We start from the raw sequence: 16,270 nt of genomic DNA on the forward strand, positions 1-16,270 counted from the left end.
CCATACGTCCCCATGAGTAAAATTGACGCGAACAGAGAGCTGTCCCAGCACGACTACACGTAGAGAAGGCTAGTCGGGGCAAAAAACTGCATCCAAGAGCACCAAGGAGACAGAACGAGCTAAAACCTGCAAATTTCTGATCTTTGGTTGAACTTTTTTTAGTTTGTACATCAGTTTAAGTTATATACAAGGCTCACTTCAAAAAACTCACTCACGGGCACTTACAGTAGCCCGACAGCTGTCACTAGACTAGCGACTTGCAGTGCATGTACATGTGCTTGTTGAAGCAAGCTAAAAAACCCACAAAAAGAAAGCCCACACGCCCTTTTGACATCGGGCGTCATGTCCGTATGTACAAATTTACAAAAAAACGGGGTGTCAGAAATGCGCCCAACATAGTTTGCCACACCCCAGGCTGCTAGATAATTCATGATCAACATCACAAAAGAGATCCTGTAAACCACATGAGGGAGTCTTCAACTCATCTTCATCATTAACCACATGATCAGCAAATTCTTCAAAAGAAGGCTCATCCTCAATCACAGTCATCAACCTTGCAATATACTTCTTCAACCTGTAGCCATTCACACGTGCTTTATGCGGAGTACCATCCAAGTCAGCAAGCTGATATGTGCCATTCGGAAACCTGTTTAAGACCAAGAAAGGACCTTGCCACTTGATTTGAAATTTCTTTTAAAAAGTGCTATCAAGCTTACTATTGTAACGAAGCACCATGTCACCCTTCTTGATGTCCTTGTTCTTTACCTTCTCATTTGCCTTTGCTTGACTCTTCTTCAAGACCTGCTCAAAAGCTAACACCCTATCCAATTGTACACATTGCAAATATAAAAGTCTTTCCTTGAATGCATCCTTGGGCTCTTCTTCAAGCTTTAGCATCATCTTCAAGGATGGTATCTCCACCTCAATAGGAAGTAAAGCCTCTTTTCCAAAAACTAGATGGAAGGGAGAAAAACCAGTACCTGATTTGACGGCAGTCCTATAAGCCCATAGAGCACAAGGTAGCTCTAAATCCCAAGTCTTCACATTGTTTCTTGTCATCTTTGTAAGCATCCTTATGAGCTCTCCATTAAACCTTTCATTCATGCCATTGCATTGGGGATAATATGGAGTAGTAAACCTGCGATGCACATGAAGCTTTTCACATAGATAATCCACCAACTCTCCCCTGAAACCTGGACCCTTGTCAGAAAGTAACTCCAATGGCATGCCAAATTTGTAGCAAATATCTTCATATATAAATAAGGAAACATCTTTACTCGTGATGTGCTTAACAGCTTTGGCTTCGGCCCACCTGGATAGATAGTCAACAGCAGTAAGTATGTAACATTTGCCTCTAGCTGTCATAGGTAGAGGACCTATTGCATCAATACCCCACTTCTCAAACGCATCACAAGCCACAATGGTGCCTCTAATTTCTGATTTGAGAACCCTATTTGCCATGCTTTGACACTCTTTACAAGACTTGCACCAATGATGAACATCACGTTGACCACTTGGCCACACAAAACCCTCCTGCAAGACTTTATGCAAAGTGATCTTTGAAACAAAGTGACCACCACAAGAACCCTCATGATTCTCCTCTAAAATTTTATAAATTTCCTCTTTCCAAGGCACTTTTCTCATCACAAGATCAACCCCCTTCATATACAAGACATCACCAAGTAGCACATACCTTTTGGCACGACATAGGAAGGCGTACTTTTTTGGCTTCTCCAACTCTGATGGAAGCATACCTGTTTGTAAAAACTCTTCCTCCCTCTCTGAAGCTTCCCTTCCCAAATAAAGAGGAGAATCAGCCCTTATCACATACAATTGCCCAATTGAAGCTTGCACTGCACCATGTGCTTCTTCATTTTGAGACCTGTCCACATGCCTTAAACTCCAAGCTTCAAAATGCTTAAGCAGATTCTTCACTTGAAAACACATATTTTTCAGCCTTGGATTCTTACTTTGCCACACCCCAAGTACTTGCTTCACCACCAAAAGAGCATCACCTCTTACCCTCACCCGACGGATGCCAAGCTCAAGGCAAAGGTTGAGACCTTTCTCCAAAGTAGCATACTCAGCTTCATTGTTGCTTTGTGATGTAAGCTTCAAACTCCTTTTAGTTACAAAAGCACCTTGAGGATCATAAACTACCACACCTCCTAAAGCTTCACCATGCGCTTTCCTGTAAGAGTCATCAAAAAACAATAGATAGGCATTGTCTATGTCAGGAGCTTCCATGTGTTGCTTCTTCACTGCATCCTCCTTAAGAAGAAGAGGGCTTTCCTTATAGGTAAGCAAATCAGTCAATGTAGCCCTTGTACTCTCCTCAACAAGAAAAGAGAATTGGAATTCCTGTAGCTCCACAATCCACTTCATGAGCCTCTTTGACAAAGTAGGGCTATTCACCAATTGAGGTAGAAGAGTGTAGCTAGTGAGGAATGTGAATGGTTTAGGGAGAAGGTAGTGCCTAAACCTTCTACATGCATAAATCACACTCACCATAATGAGCTCCGCCTCAGTATAGCCTCTCTCCACCTCTAGCTTCACCCTGCTAGCACAATAGATAGGCTTCATGTAGTGGGAATTGTTACCTCGTTGAAGAAGCATAGCTCCAATAGCATCCTCACCTACTGATGGATTCACATAAAACTCCTTATCCCAATTAGGAGCTTGCATAGCAGGAAGAGAACCAAGAACCTCTTTGATACCTTGAAAAACCTCTTCACATTCATTTGTCCATTGTAGAGGATCCAACCTTGCTACTTGTTGTAGAGGATAAAGAAGTTGAGAGGACAAAGGAATGAACCTTGCCATATACTTCACCTTTTGAATAAAAGTAGAAAGTTTCTTTGTATCTTTAGGTGATGGGAGGAGCACCAAAGCCTTCACTTTGTCAGGATCTCCTTCAATCCCATTCTCTGAGATCATATGCCCCAAAAACTTCACTCTTGGTTGAGCAAGATGACATTTCTTTGGGTTGAGTTGTGACCTACACTTTCATCATATTGCTTCAATGCCATCCCAAGCTTTGCACAATGATCCTTTCTAGAGCTATAAACACAAAAGTCATCAATAAGATCCTTCACAAACTTGCCAAGAAAGGGAGAGAACACCTTGTTGACACGCTTTTGATACCACGCACAGCCATTCATAAGACCAAAAGGAAGCACACAATAACAAAAGCATCCCCATGGCGTGATGAATGTGGTCTTCTTTCGATCTTCCAAAGCCAAGGTGAGCTGAAAATATCCAGAGAATCCGTCACATACGCTATACCTCTCATGCCTTGCAATAGAATCAAGTATGTCATCTATGAAAGGAAAAGGGTATGGATCCCTCTTCATGGCTGCGTTTAGAGGCTTTAAATCAACACATATCCTCCACTTTCCATCCTTCTTGGGTGTGACAACAACAGGACTCACCCATTCTGCAGTGCTCACAGGACATATGAAACCTGCTTCAAGAAGCTTGTCTACCTCTTCGTTTAAAGCATTAAGTTATACTTGTCCCATTCTCCTTAGCTTTTGGCGTACAGGCTGAGCTCCTTCCTTGATTGGAATGTGGATTTCCTCTCCCTTAAAGCCTCTAATTTCCTCATAAGAAGTGATGAATAAATGGGGAAATTGTTGTATCATATGTAGGTACTCACCCTTCTCATGACTAGTCAAGTCAGAAGACAACATACCTTGCATCAGCTCCTGTTTGACATTAGGTTGAACTTTGGGTTGCATCAGCTCTTCAATTTGCTCATAAGAACCAGAGATATCCTCATTCTCCATAAGGCCAAGAAATCTTTGTTTCTCATCATGCTCTTCTTCAAGAAACAAGGAGGAAACATCTAGATCACTATCGCTGCTATCTTCCACTTCACTGCCCTCATCCCCATTGTCTTCTTCTTCACTTGAGTACTCTTCTTCATCACTTTTCTCATCAAAATCAACATCCAAAGATTGCTTGCTAGCCATGTCAAACCTCTTCTTATCACCCCTTCTATTGTAGAGAGTGATGGTACCATGTCCCCAATCCTGTATAGCTTTGGTTGCCTGTAACCATGGTCTTCCAAGGATGAGAGGGAAAGCACCAATACCCGCGGGAATAACATGGCAATTGACCAGCACTTTAACATCAAATACATCCACCTCCAAGTACTTTACAACTCCCAAGCACCTCACCCTTGATTGGTTGGCAAGCTTTATGCGAAAACCTGAATTCTTCACCATGTTAAGTCCCAACTTTGATACACAAGCTTGAGTAATAACACATACCTGTGCACCTCCATCAATATAAGCCTCTCCAATGCACTTCCTCTTATGCCATGCATCCATAGTAGGACATATATCAGGTAGCTCATTCAAAGACAAGACTCTCACTGACCCCCTTGCAGGCTCCTTCTTCATGGGGTTGACTGCGTGCTTCCATTGCCTCTTTAACTTGGGACACATCTCCATGAGTTGCCCAAAGGTAACATCAGCCTTTCTACCCACCAAATCAGCCCTTAAACTATAATTTGGTTGCCCTTCTCCCAAAGGAAAGTCGGATGCATTGTAATGTTTCCTGGGCTTTCTCTTCTTCTTCTCTTTACCTGTACCTGTTTCAACCTGTTTCCCTCTTTTATGGCTGGGACTTGCATCACTCATGTCATGATCTCTTGTAACCCTCTTACCTACAGGCATGACCATAGCTCCCAAATCATCCTCTTTCTTCTCCAAACGGATTATGCTTACCACTTTTGTTTTGCCCTTCTCTTCTGCTGTCAATCCACTTGGTCCTGCTTCCCCTTTAATCTCAATACCATAATCTTGAGCTCGAGAAGGAATTTGTGGAGGAAGAGGAAACATGTCGCCACCCATTCTCTTTGGCTTGTCACATTGAGGGCTTTTATGACCCCATTCACCACAATTGTAGCATTGAAACATATCCCCTCTTCCAGCCATGCCTCTTCCTCTACCACCTGTATAACCCTCATTGCTTCCATAACCACGTCCATATCCATAACTCTGACCTCTTCCACCTCCCATCATATGCACACTAAGATTCTTCATAAGACCTACAACCTCTTGCATCTCCTTGCGAAAGGCATTCACATCATGAGAAGCTTGTTGATCATAACTTGGCTCCCTGATGGGGACCCTTGGTTGCTCTACCGCTTTCACTTCAAGCTTTGGCTCCACGTTGATTCCAAGTTGATGAAGACGCTCTGCTTTCCACTCTTTATTCTTTGCAATTTCAACTGCCTCCTCAAAGGTCCTTGGCTGCTTAAGCTCTACCTTCAAGCGTAGGTTACTCCTCAAGCTTGCAAGAAACCTGTCCTTCTTCAACATGGCTGGAGGAATTTCAGCCCCCAAAGATGTACACCACTTTGCCCATAACGCATTGAATGACTTGACAAAGTCTTCTATGGTTTGGCCTTCATCTTGTACTAAGCCTTGAATAGACTGCCATACCTTTTGTGGGTCTTCCACTTGTTGACAGTGTGTAAGAAAAGCAAGCCTTACCATTTCATAAGTCATAACTTGAGGAGGTTGGGCTGATTGTAGATCCTTTTCGTAGCCTTCCAACCATTCCCTCGCATCTCCCTTCAAACAGAAGTAGAAGATTCGTAGCACCAACGCTGGGTCTTGCTTGTCAGCAAGAAGGCAAGCAAACTCCATTCTCTCAATGAAACCTTTAGAACTTTCATTTGATTTCCCACTAAACTCCGAAAAATTAAACGCCATGTCTTCAAAACCTATAAACTGAAGGTAACTTGAAGCGATTCCTCGGTGGCGGGCACCAAAACACTGTTGGGAAACAAGCAAACTGGAACACCTCTATAGCGATGTCACCCAAGAGCGTTGAAAGAGAACTACAAGACACCAAAATGTTCGCAAAATCCTTTTGAAACACCACAAGTCCAATAGGAGTAGACCCCTTGGGAATTTACTAGCCGTCGCCCACCCAAGAGACTATGTCACATAGGAGCAAAACCCTGCCCAAAGCATGGATTTACAGCACACGCCGACCAATGCATATGAAGACAAGAGCCTCTCCTTTCACAATCAAACATCACAAACCCACAACTTCAACATCAATTCCACAATTCATAGATACATGCCCTCCAAATCTGTCTACACACAATTTGCCACTAGGCTACCATAGCCATAACCCTGTAGAGAACTAGTCGTAACCTGATGAGCACAGCTCCAATTGGGGCACTTTAAAGCTTGAGAGAAAGCTTGAAAAATGACTGGCGAGAAAGATGAAGATGACTAAAATTGATTCCATACGCCCCCATGAGCAAAATTGACGCGAACAGAGAGCTGTCCCAGCACGACTACACGTAGAGAAGGCTAGTCGGAGCAAAAAACTGCATCCAAGAGCACCAAGGAGACAGAACGAGCTAAAACCTGCAAATTTCTGATCTTTGGCTGAACTTTTTTTAGTTTGTACATCAGTTTAAGTTATATACAAGGCTCACTTCAAAAAACTCACTCACGGGCACTTACAGTAGCCCGACAGCTGTCACTAGACTAGCGACTTGCAGTGCATGTACATGTGCTTGCTAAAGCAAGCTAAAAAACCCACAAAAAGAAAGCCTACACGCCCTTTTGACATCGGGCGTCATGTCCGTATGTACAAATTTACAAAAAACGGGGTGTCAGAAATGCGCCCAACAGCGTATGTGTGGTGAACGGTTTGGCACTCCGTCTCTATGTACATCTACATTGCATACACAGTCTTTAGCGAAGACAAGATTTTTTCCACTCACTTTACATGGAATAGGTATGTTCATGGTTTTGTGTTGGTGATGGTTTCAGGAATTTTCAGCCATGGAGATTCTTGAAGAAGAAAGAAGCATGACTCTCAGCGAAGTTAAAGCAAGAAAGGAAACTCAGAAGACTTTGTCGCTTTCGGCGCGGCCCAAAGAAGCAAGCGTTGCAAACCTTTATGAAGTTCAAGTACTGCACGACCCACACATCAGGGTGGGCCGGCGAAGAGTCCCTTCCAGGATTCCGGATGCTATTGGCAATCTCCCTCGACACCATACAATTCGGTACCAGTACCTCACTTTGAAAAGGAGGGGATGTCACGTTACACATCCAACCCTATGTCTCCGTGGACAAGCTACAGTATGATCAGGGTTCAGTCAGTCCAGTCAGTCTAGATTAGAAGTGATCTGGCACTTTTTGTGAGTCTATTCGTAGACCGTGCAATGTGCATGCCCAGTCACTTAGCATAGATGCATATCCTCTGGTTGCACACATCATGATCATCAGTATTCCCATCAGAATCCATTAGAATCAGTTAGGGGATTTTTCCAGTGCATTTAGCCTATTTTTCCTATTTTGACATTTTTCACTTATTAATTTAAGTGACTTCCCAACAAAAGTAGATAGGGTAATTTTGCTAAGAAAATATATAAGCAAACCCAAATTAGCACTAAATGGCAGAAGAGGCAGCAGAAGCTTTCCGCTCAACAAGCATCTTCTCAGCAGGAACCATCAAGAACCTCTACACCCTAGCGTTTTTGGTTTTCCCTCATCGCCCACACTCAACCCTAGCGTTTTGGATATCGCTAGCACCTCCCCATGACCCCTAGCGTTTTCGAGTTGCAGTCATCGCCAGCACTTCCCAGTTGCCTAGCGTTTTTGCTAGCGCTTACCAGATCTGCCAGCGTTTTTCATTTTCAGCCTATAGTGGAGAATTTGCAGCAGCGTTTTCAGCCTTGAAGACAACAGCAGATTCAGCCCTAGTCATTGCAAGAGATCCACCATTTCAGCCATCAAAAACGCAGCCAAAACAGTCATTTTCAGCCACCGAAAACAGTCCCAGATTTTCAGCAGGTAGCGTTTTTGGACAGCCGTTAAAAGCTTGCAGAATTCAGCCCATAAGTCGTCGTCGTCATCCCCATTGTCATCACCGACATAGTCCCAAGTTGCATCAGTCCATTGCATCGTCATTGTACCACTTTGTGCAATCAATAAGTAGACCACCCTCGTCGATGAGAGTGGGGCCTTCAGAGGAGGGTTTTACGTCTCTGGTGTCGTATCTCTCTTCTCTCTCTATCTCTCAGTCTCGTTTACTTGCACGCACAGTGTCCATTCACTTTGTTGTGATCATAGCACTTTCCATTAAGAACGGAAGGCTCTCCCTTCCATAAGAACTAAAAGGAACCTTGAGCACAGTTCGGAGCACTCATCTTGAGCAAAGCGCAAACAATCATTCCGCTACACCTAACAATGACTTTGTGTCGCTTTCGGAGTGGCCCAAAGAAGCAAGCTTTGCAGACCTTTATGAAGTTCAAGTATCGCACGACCCACACCTCAGAGTGGGCCGATGAAGAGTCCTTTCGAGGATTCTGGATGTTGTTGGCGATCTCCCTCGACGCCATACAGTTCGGTATCAGTACCTCACTTTGAAAAGGAGGGGATGTCACGTGACACATCCAAACCTATGTGTCCGTGGACAAGCTACAACATGACCAGGGTTCAGTTCAATCAAGTCAGTCTAGAATAGGAAGTGATCTGGCACTTTTGTGAGTGTTCGCAGACCGTGCATGTCCAGCTACTTAGATTAGATACATATCCTATGGTTGCATACAGCATGATCATCAAAATACACCTTGATGTACATAGAATACAATCCCCGCAGTGGGACGAGAACCATTGAACACAGAAACAACGAATTTTTGTTACCTCTCCTCCAAGGATACATTGCTATCCGGAGAAAGTTTGGAGTAAGGAAATTCAATCTAACTCCTGAGTTTTTGACCCACAAACTTTAAGTGAGAGGGCAGATCTTTGATCAAAGTTAAATCTTTGAGGAACTCATAAAATGTGTATTGCTTTTATGCACGAGATATGCATGTGTCTAACCAGGACAATCACTCTCGAGTATTTATGAGAGTAGGATCGATTTGAAACATTGTTTTCTGAGATGAATTGGTTTGCTCAACCATGCGGAAGGTCAACTATTGATCTCGTATCCGGTAGTTCACCAACAAATTACCTGCTATTGCGGGTAGGATGGCAGAAAGGAAGGAACCATTCCGAGCTTTCAACCAAGAAAAGCTTTCACTAAGCTTATGAACCAACACCCCCTACCCGGTCAGGGAAGACATGGTAGTGCTTTTCGCACAAGTGAATAAACACTCTCTTTACGAGGGAAGGAGCAAGTAACGACTACAGCCTGTGCCGAGGAATCCAAGCATTGAAATTCTAGTTTATTTGATGAGCGGGTTTTGCTCTAAGATTGAGCCAAGGGATCGTCAGGTTGAGCGTCTTCGCTCTAAGGATCTTACGAAGGAAAGGTAATTTCCCAGGCTCACTGAAACTTATGTACACCTTTGAGTACATGGATAACACACAAAGATGCAGACATATGCCAAGGAATTGGACGAGAGTTTGTTATACTCTCTTGAGCGCCTTTTTACGTGCAAGGATATTCCGACACGAGAATCTCTATTTGAGATGTGATCGGTAAAAGGAATTTGATTTTCTCTACGGAGAAGAGGTTTTTTGATGTTCGTTGATCATTGAGTACGCTATGTGCTTTTACCATTATAGTAGCAACTTTTGATTGCGGTATATGTTTCTCCATGAGCAGGTCAAGTAGCATTTACACGCTACTGGAATAAATTCGAACTATTATGTTCGTAAGAATATAGTTCGCCAATCGTTTCAAAATGGTAAGAATTACATATGGGAGAACATCCCTGAGAATCAAAGAGGGTTTGCTCTATTGTGAACGTACGTTCATAAAATGCTATGGCTAGAATCCTATCTGCCTGAGATTTTGCAAGGCATCATTGATGCTCGCAAAATAAATCATTTTTTATAATTTTGAAAGGAACAGACTCTAATGGGCGTCGAGAAAACACTGCTGGTGGTAATAACTCGCAGGAGGAAAAGATTGGAAGGAAGTGCCGCTGTGCACAAGGAATCTTCGGATTGGAACCGTCCGCCTACGTTGAGCGACGGCCCGGAACAAGAACCTTCTTTAAGGTGATCACAAATTGTGAAAGAAAGACATCGACATTAATGCTCTATGACTTGGGCATTCCCTATGTGGGAGGACACAAGAGGTTTAATACCCTCTGGACTAACAGCGCAGGATTATGCGCAAGGACAAATACCTAGATTGATTTCTAGGAGGATTATTCTTCTCGAGGTTAAGAAGGCGAAAGTGAGTTAACAAATTCTTGGATGAAGAAACTTCCAATCTGTTGGAAAGACACGAATGATGAGTTGTTACATGACTCGTAAGTTTGATGATTGGTGAAGGATATCCTCGAGGTACTAGAGGAAGGACATAAACCGGTAAGAAGTATTGAATTCTTGAATTTTTGTTTAATTTAATTTTCAAGTTCTCTGAGAAAGGACCAACTCAACTCACCATTGAGCAAGATTTTGAATTTTTCCGGTTTCTCTCCGGGCAGTTCAGTTGGACCTCTACAGTTGAGGACAATTGTTTATAAGTGAGAGGGATGTTGCTAAAGTGGCTTTATCTGACAGAAAAATAATTCTAAATGAATTATTGGATTTATAAGTGAGAGGGTTTTCTCGCTTGGAACACCAAGGAAAAATAATTCTAAATGAATTATTGAAATTTTAAGTGAGGAGGTTTTTATCACTGGAGACATCCGAGTACGGAGTATTCCTAGTGCGTCATTCAAAGTAATGACGGGAGCACTGTGAAAGGGAATATCTGTAGGGCCACCGCGAACGGGTGCTTCTGATGCGTCACATCGGATGGGTGACAGGGAGCATCGGAAAGAAGTATCCGACCATCCGGGAACGGACATCTCTGATGCGTCATAGGATGGGTGACATAGAGCATCGCGAAGGAGATTGTACCATAAGTTCGGTAGGAAAGGACTAGGTGATGGGTATTCTTAATGCGTCACAAGGTGGGTGACGGGTGCATCGGAAAGGGGATATCCATAGTCAAGAGGAAATTCCGAACTGTGTTGGAATTGTGCACAAGGAAAAGCAAGCACTTGAATTAAGATGGGTTCAGAGGAAACTTTGAGGAAAAACAGATGCTTTCTGAGAAAGCGGGATTGCTTTTCGGGAAAGCAGATACTTTCCCGCGAGGAAGTCTATGTCTGCATTGCAACTGTGCGTGTGATTGCATCCAGGGACGCCTGGGAAGTGCTGTGAAAGCATTGTTTTTAACTTATAAGGTTTTATTGAGTTTTTGGGCAGATTCAGACTATTTTTAAAATCGTCGGCCGCCCACTTAATAAGTGGGCAGCCATCTGATAAATAAGGCAACAGATCAGCCAGTGTTTTCTCTCTCTCTCTCTCTATTTATTTCTCTCTAGATCCTTTGGCTTCAATATTAAGTGAAATTCTATTTATCCGAGTATATTTTATATTGTTATGCGCTCCCGTTTGTGACACCCGTGTTTTCAGTTTTCAGCAATTAGAACCCGCAGAAGAAGTCCCGAACATCGCAGATCTCACCTTCCAGCAGCAGATCCTCGCCACATGGTCAGATCCAGCGTAGTTTGCAATTTCAGCCCGGCAAACGCAGATTTCAGCATCTGCGTTTTCAGCGCGTCGTCGTCGCATCGCGACATCGTCATCGACATAGAGTTAGAATTCAGCAGATAAAGATTTGCAGATTTCAGCCATTAGCATTTTCAGATTTCAGCCCGTCTCATCGTCGTCAACATCGTCGGCAAAGTCCAAGCATTGTAGAGATTTGTGCAATCATAAGTAGACCGCTCTCTCCATAGAGAGGGGCCTTCGGAGGAGGGTTTGACAACTTCTTTGGTGTCGTATCCTCTTCTCTCTCTATCTCTCAGTCTCAACACCTTCACGCACACTGTTTACCCACTTTGTTGTGATCACTTGCACTCTCTCATTAAAGAACGGAAGGCTCTCCCTTCCCTAAGTAATAGGAACCTTGAGCACAATTCGGAGCACTGATCTTGAGCAAAATTCAACATTCGCTTCCGCTGCCTTACATAGTCCCTACCGAATCTAGAATTGCTTCCCCCTCAACATCCTCTTTCCCTTCATCAGCTTTTGCAACTTTGAAAATCAACCTCTTCCAAAAAGTAGCACCTTCTTCCCCATAAAACACACACACACACACACACACACACACACACAAAGAATAGCTTCTCCCAAAAAGCAACTATTTACTAAGAAAACAAACTTCTGAAAAGAAAATTCTTCCAAAACGTAGCTTCTTCATGAAGAAGCTTGTGCAAAAAGCATCTTCTTCAAAAAGCACTTTGTCAAAAAGCTTCTTCCAAAAAGCAAAAAGCTTCTTCTTCATAAAGCAAATTCTGTGAAGCAAATCTTCTCCTTCCCAAAAGCAAAAAGCTTTTGTTGCCATAATCTTTTGTCCACATATTGCTTCTCCTCTTCTTCTGCACATCCATGAGAATGAAAAGGCGCCGCCTCTATAGTCGATGCTGCAAAAGCTTCTTCCAAAAAGAAGAAAGCTTCTTCTTCAAGAAGTAAATTATGTAAAAACCTTCTCCTTCGCTGTAAAAACTTCTTCCAAAAAGAAGAAAGCTTCTTCTTCAAGAAGTAAATTCTGAAAAAAGCTTCTCCTTCCCAAAGCAAAAAGCTTCTACTACCATAATCTCAATGTCCACATACTGCTTCTCCTCTTCTTTTGTACATCCTTGAGAATGAAAAAGCATTGCCTCTACAATCGATTGCCGCAGTTCTAGACCGAATTGCTCTAAGAAGAACAAACATATGATCTCCGATACCAATGTAACCAACAAGCCACTAACAAAGCGGTAAAATTACTGCAACAATCACCGAATTGAACCGAAACAACAAACACTTGAACTTTAAAGAGATAACACTCCGCAATAGACAAGAGACATGCAGTGGCGGAGTTCCACTCCCAGAAGCATTGGCCTCAGGGTTTGGTTTTACTTTTTTTTATAATAATAATCCAGAGTACAACTGTCGAGAGAAAACACCCAAGCTCTACAAGAGGAAAAACAAAGGGCTTGAGAAAGCCACCAAATAGTCTGCCCATCCTCTCCGATGTGCGTGGAATCACAAGATCTGGAAGGAAGTAGTCAGCAAAAACTGACTCCCAACTTGGCTCCACATCCCCCTCTGAAAAGAGAGCATTCGGCCTATGGATAATTGCCACAACTCTCCAACAATCTCTACCTTTGCAACTGGATTACTCAAGATAGGTGACTCCAAAAAAAGAACATGTGAAACCTACAACCACAATCTAAGAGAATTAAAAAAGACCGTCTCCCCACTTTGAAATGAATGCTCAAGCTAACGGTAACTCGTTCATAGTCCAAGGACCACTATCCACCTGAAAGAAACTCCACATGGGTCCATGATAAGAAAAGTAGGTGTGTCAAGACATTGGAACTCCTGCTGGAATGCAGTGAGAAGAGCCAAAACATGTTTCATGGTGACCATGTGTTTGCCAAAAAAGCCATAGTAGTCCTGTAGGACCTAGCTACTGAAGCAAACACCCTGAGATCAAACCACAAAATTGCCTAGCGTTTTCAGTCTCCAGCATTCCGACCCAATAGAACTTGTCAGCATTTTTGGTTTCCAGCCATCAACACTTGCAGATCAGCCCATAGCTTCGCAGATCTCACCCTTCCCGTAGCACACCCGCATCATCCCTTCAGTTCAGCCAGCGTTTTCCAAATCAGCCAGGAGATTTCAGATTTCAGCACATAGCGATTTGCTAGTCGTCGTCACCATCATCACCAGTGTCGTCGTTGCCAACATAGTCCCAGTTTCCCGCAGCAGATCAGCCCTTCCAGATTTCAATATATCAGCCCTAACGTTTTCAGTTTTCAGCCTGTCCTCGTAATCGCGACCATTGTCGACATTGTCAGCAAGTCCATTGCATCTAGACCATTGTACCAGATTTGTGCAATCTATAGCATAGACCTCTCTCGCCATAGAGAGGGGGGCCCTTGGAGCAGGGTTTGAGAACCGTCTGGTGTCGTATTCTTCTCTTTCTCTCTCTCTCTCTCTCTCTCTCTCTCTCTCTCTCTCTCTCTCTCTCTCATTCTCAACACTTTCATTCACAGTAGCATTCACTTTGTTTGTTATCATTGCACTTGCACTCTCTATGAGAAGAACGGAATGCTCTCCCTTCCGTAGGTAAAAGGAACCCTTGAGCAAAGTTCGGAGCACTCATCCTGAGCACTATCAACATTCACTTTCGTTGAACCTTATAGGGAACGCATCACATGTATCTAAAACACTATGGATGTGCGCGCCAATCCATTGTTGTTGGCTGGATTATGGACAAGAAGTGTTTCAAAGTTCATTATCTAGGAGTATTATGGACGTGATGTGTTCACAGTTCACGAATGGGGATTCTTGGACGTAGTGTCGTCTACAGTTCAATTTTGTGTAAGGAAATAGATACTCGACATGGCATTCTTCAAAGGTAAAAAGTTGAGGGTAGCAAAACCGAGGTATACCCAGTTGGTGGCTACTTCTGGGGTGTCCATGGTAGCTTCTTTACCGACTTGGTCTCACCATTTATGTCCACTACGAGTTGCAGAGACTATTAAAGTTATGGTATCTCAAGTGAACTACCTAATGTGATCCCATTATTTATTTTGGCTTTTAGGTATTTATTTTGCTTATTTGTCAAAGTCTGGTAGGGCAATTTACTTAGATGAGTATATATGCAACCCATTGCCCCCATTGTACAAGCATCAGTTTATTCATTTTGCCAAGGTTGGTTGGTTCAGGACTCTCTCTCTCTCTCTCTCTCTCTCTCTCTCTCTCTCTCTCTCTCTCTCTCTCTCTCTCTCTCTCTCTCTCTAACGCTTCCGCATCGTCGATTTTGAGAGGATGGAAGTTCTTAATTCCATCTTGAGCTGCTCATGTCTATCCGATATTCCAACAGATTAGGTCCATGCGCACGTGCAAGTGTTGGTGTTGGTTTCGAAAGGTAAAGGGGGATTCATATATCTCTTGTACCACTTCTTGTACGATCATCCGAGTTCAAAAGATGAGGCGTAAAGGTGGAGCATGTGGTGCTAGATGCTTAGCCGATTATGACAACAGTTCGAGGAGGTAATGTTGGTTCTCTCTTCACCACTTGTAGTGTGATCCCACAAATTTTGCCATGGATGTTCACCTTTGTGAGCTTCTTAGTACTGGTTGAGGGGACACGTTTGCAATCACTTATGGGTGGTATTCTTGATGTCCGACAGAAGACTTGTCAAGATGCTCCGGGTATCAAGTTTGCAAGCATTAGCATTATTGCCATTTGGTAGGGACATTTACTTCCCACTTATGCAGTCAACAACATATTGATATTTGGTAGGGACATGCACTTCCCACTTATGCAGGAGATAATCTCTAAGCAGCCCCAAAAAATGACCAAAATCCTACACCGTACAAAGTGGATGGCTTGCCTACGACAACAACTAGCAATCTCTCTCATGCAAAAAGCAAGAAACTTAAGTTACGCCTAACACAAGAGAAGGACCAGGCCAAAACTGCAACGAGCCAAAAAACATAATGCAGTGGGTATGAGAGTAATGTACCTGATTGGCAAAGCCAATGCCACAGCCGAGAAGGGCCCTACCAGCAATGATCATGCTGAGGTTTTGCGCCGCTGTGCCAATCGCGGTCCCACCAAGAAAGAACATGCCTGCCCACAGCATGGTCATCTTCCTTCCAAGTTTTTTGCTCACCACAGATGCAACGAAAGTGGCCAGTAGGGCTGCCAGGTAGAGGCTGGATGTGAAGAGCTGAAGGACTTGGTTGTCATACTTACAGTAGTTGTCCCCCTTCGTATTCTTCTTGTGTTGGTACACATCTGGGTAAAATCTTAGAAGGAAATCATCCATGATCGATATCCCACCTGCACAAATCAAGCACACAACACGTGATTAGAGCCGAGTCCCACTTAACTTTAGTGAACTTAACTTTAGTGAGATTACAGTACGCTTAACATCCTCTTTTTGGCCTGCCCAAAGGGCTAAGGCCATAGTGATGTGTTCCCTTTTAAAAAGGAGAGGTTGTTTTAAAAAATAGTAATTTTTTTTTATTGGTTGCTTGTCAGACCAAACACTCAGTATAAAGATTTGTAAAAATAGAGCATTGTAGACACTCATTACAAGGTTGTTTTGGCTAGACATTGTTTTTATCGGTTGGTGGGACTAAATGCCACTCATTACATCACATCTCACTCAGAAAGTTGCTAAGACTTTGGGTCAATTTGTTTTGGGGGAATCAGGGGGAGATGCTCTTTAGATAGGGAGGAAAGAAGGAGCTAAATGTTAAAACTATCATTT

At 43.1% G+C, this 16,270-nt stretch overlaps 1 protein-coding gene across 2 annotated transcripts in view; it reads right to left on the reverse strand.

The window, feature by feature from the left end:
- The window catches only part of LOC147460108 (sugar transport protein MST4-like), a 38,239-nt gene extending 22,327 nt beyond the window's left edge, over positions 1-15,912 (reverse strand). The window contains exon 1 of one of the 2 annotated variants that reach the window (XM_086511232.1): positions 15,518-15,912. In XM_086511232.1, the coding sequence (XP_086367358.1) occupies positions 15,518-15,823 (306 nt within the window). In that variant the 5' untranslated portion in view covers positions 15,824-15,912. The remainder of the gene's footprint in view (positions 1-15,517) is intronic. The other variant, XM_086511231.1, reaches the window with a different exon arrangement.
- Between the last annotated feature and the right edge of the window lie 358 nt (positions 15,913-16,270).

Source organism: Adiantum capillus-veneris, chromosome 4 (assembly GCF_014529385.1).
Source record: "Adiantum capillus-veneris isolate H3 chromosome 4, ASM1452938v2, whole genome shotgun sequence".
NCBI lineage: Eukaryota > Viridiplantae > Streptophyta > Polypodiopsida > Polypodiales > Pteridaceae > Adiantum > Adiantum capillus-veneris.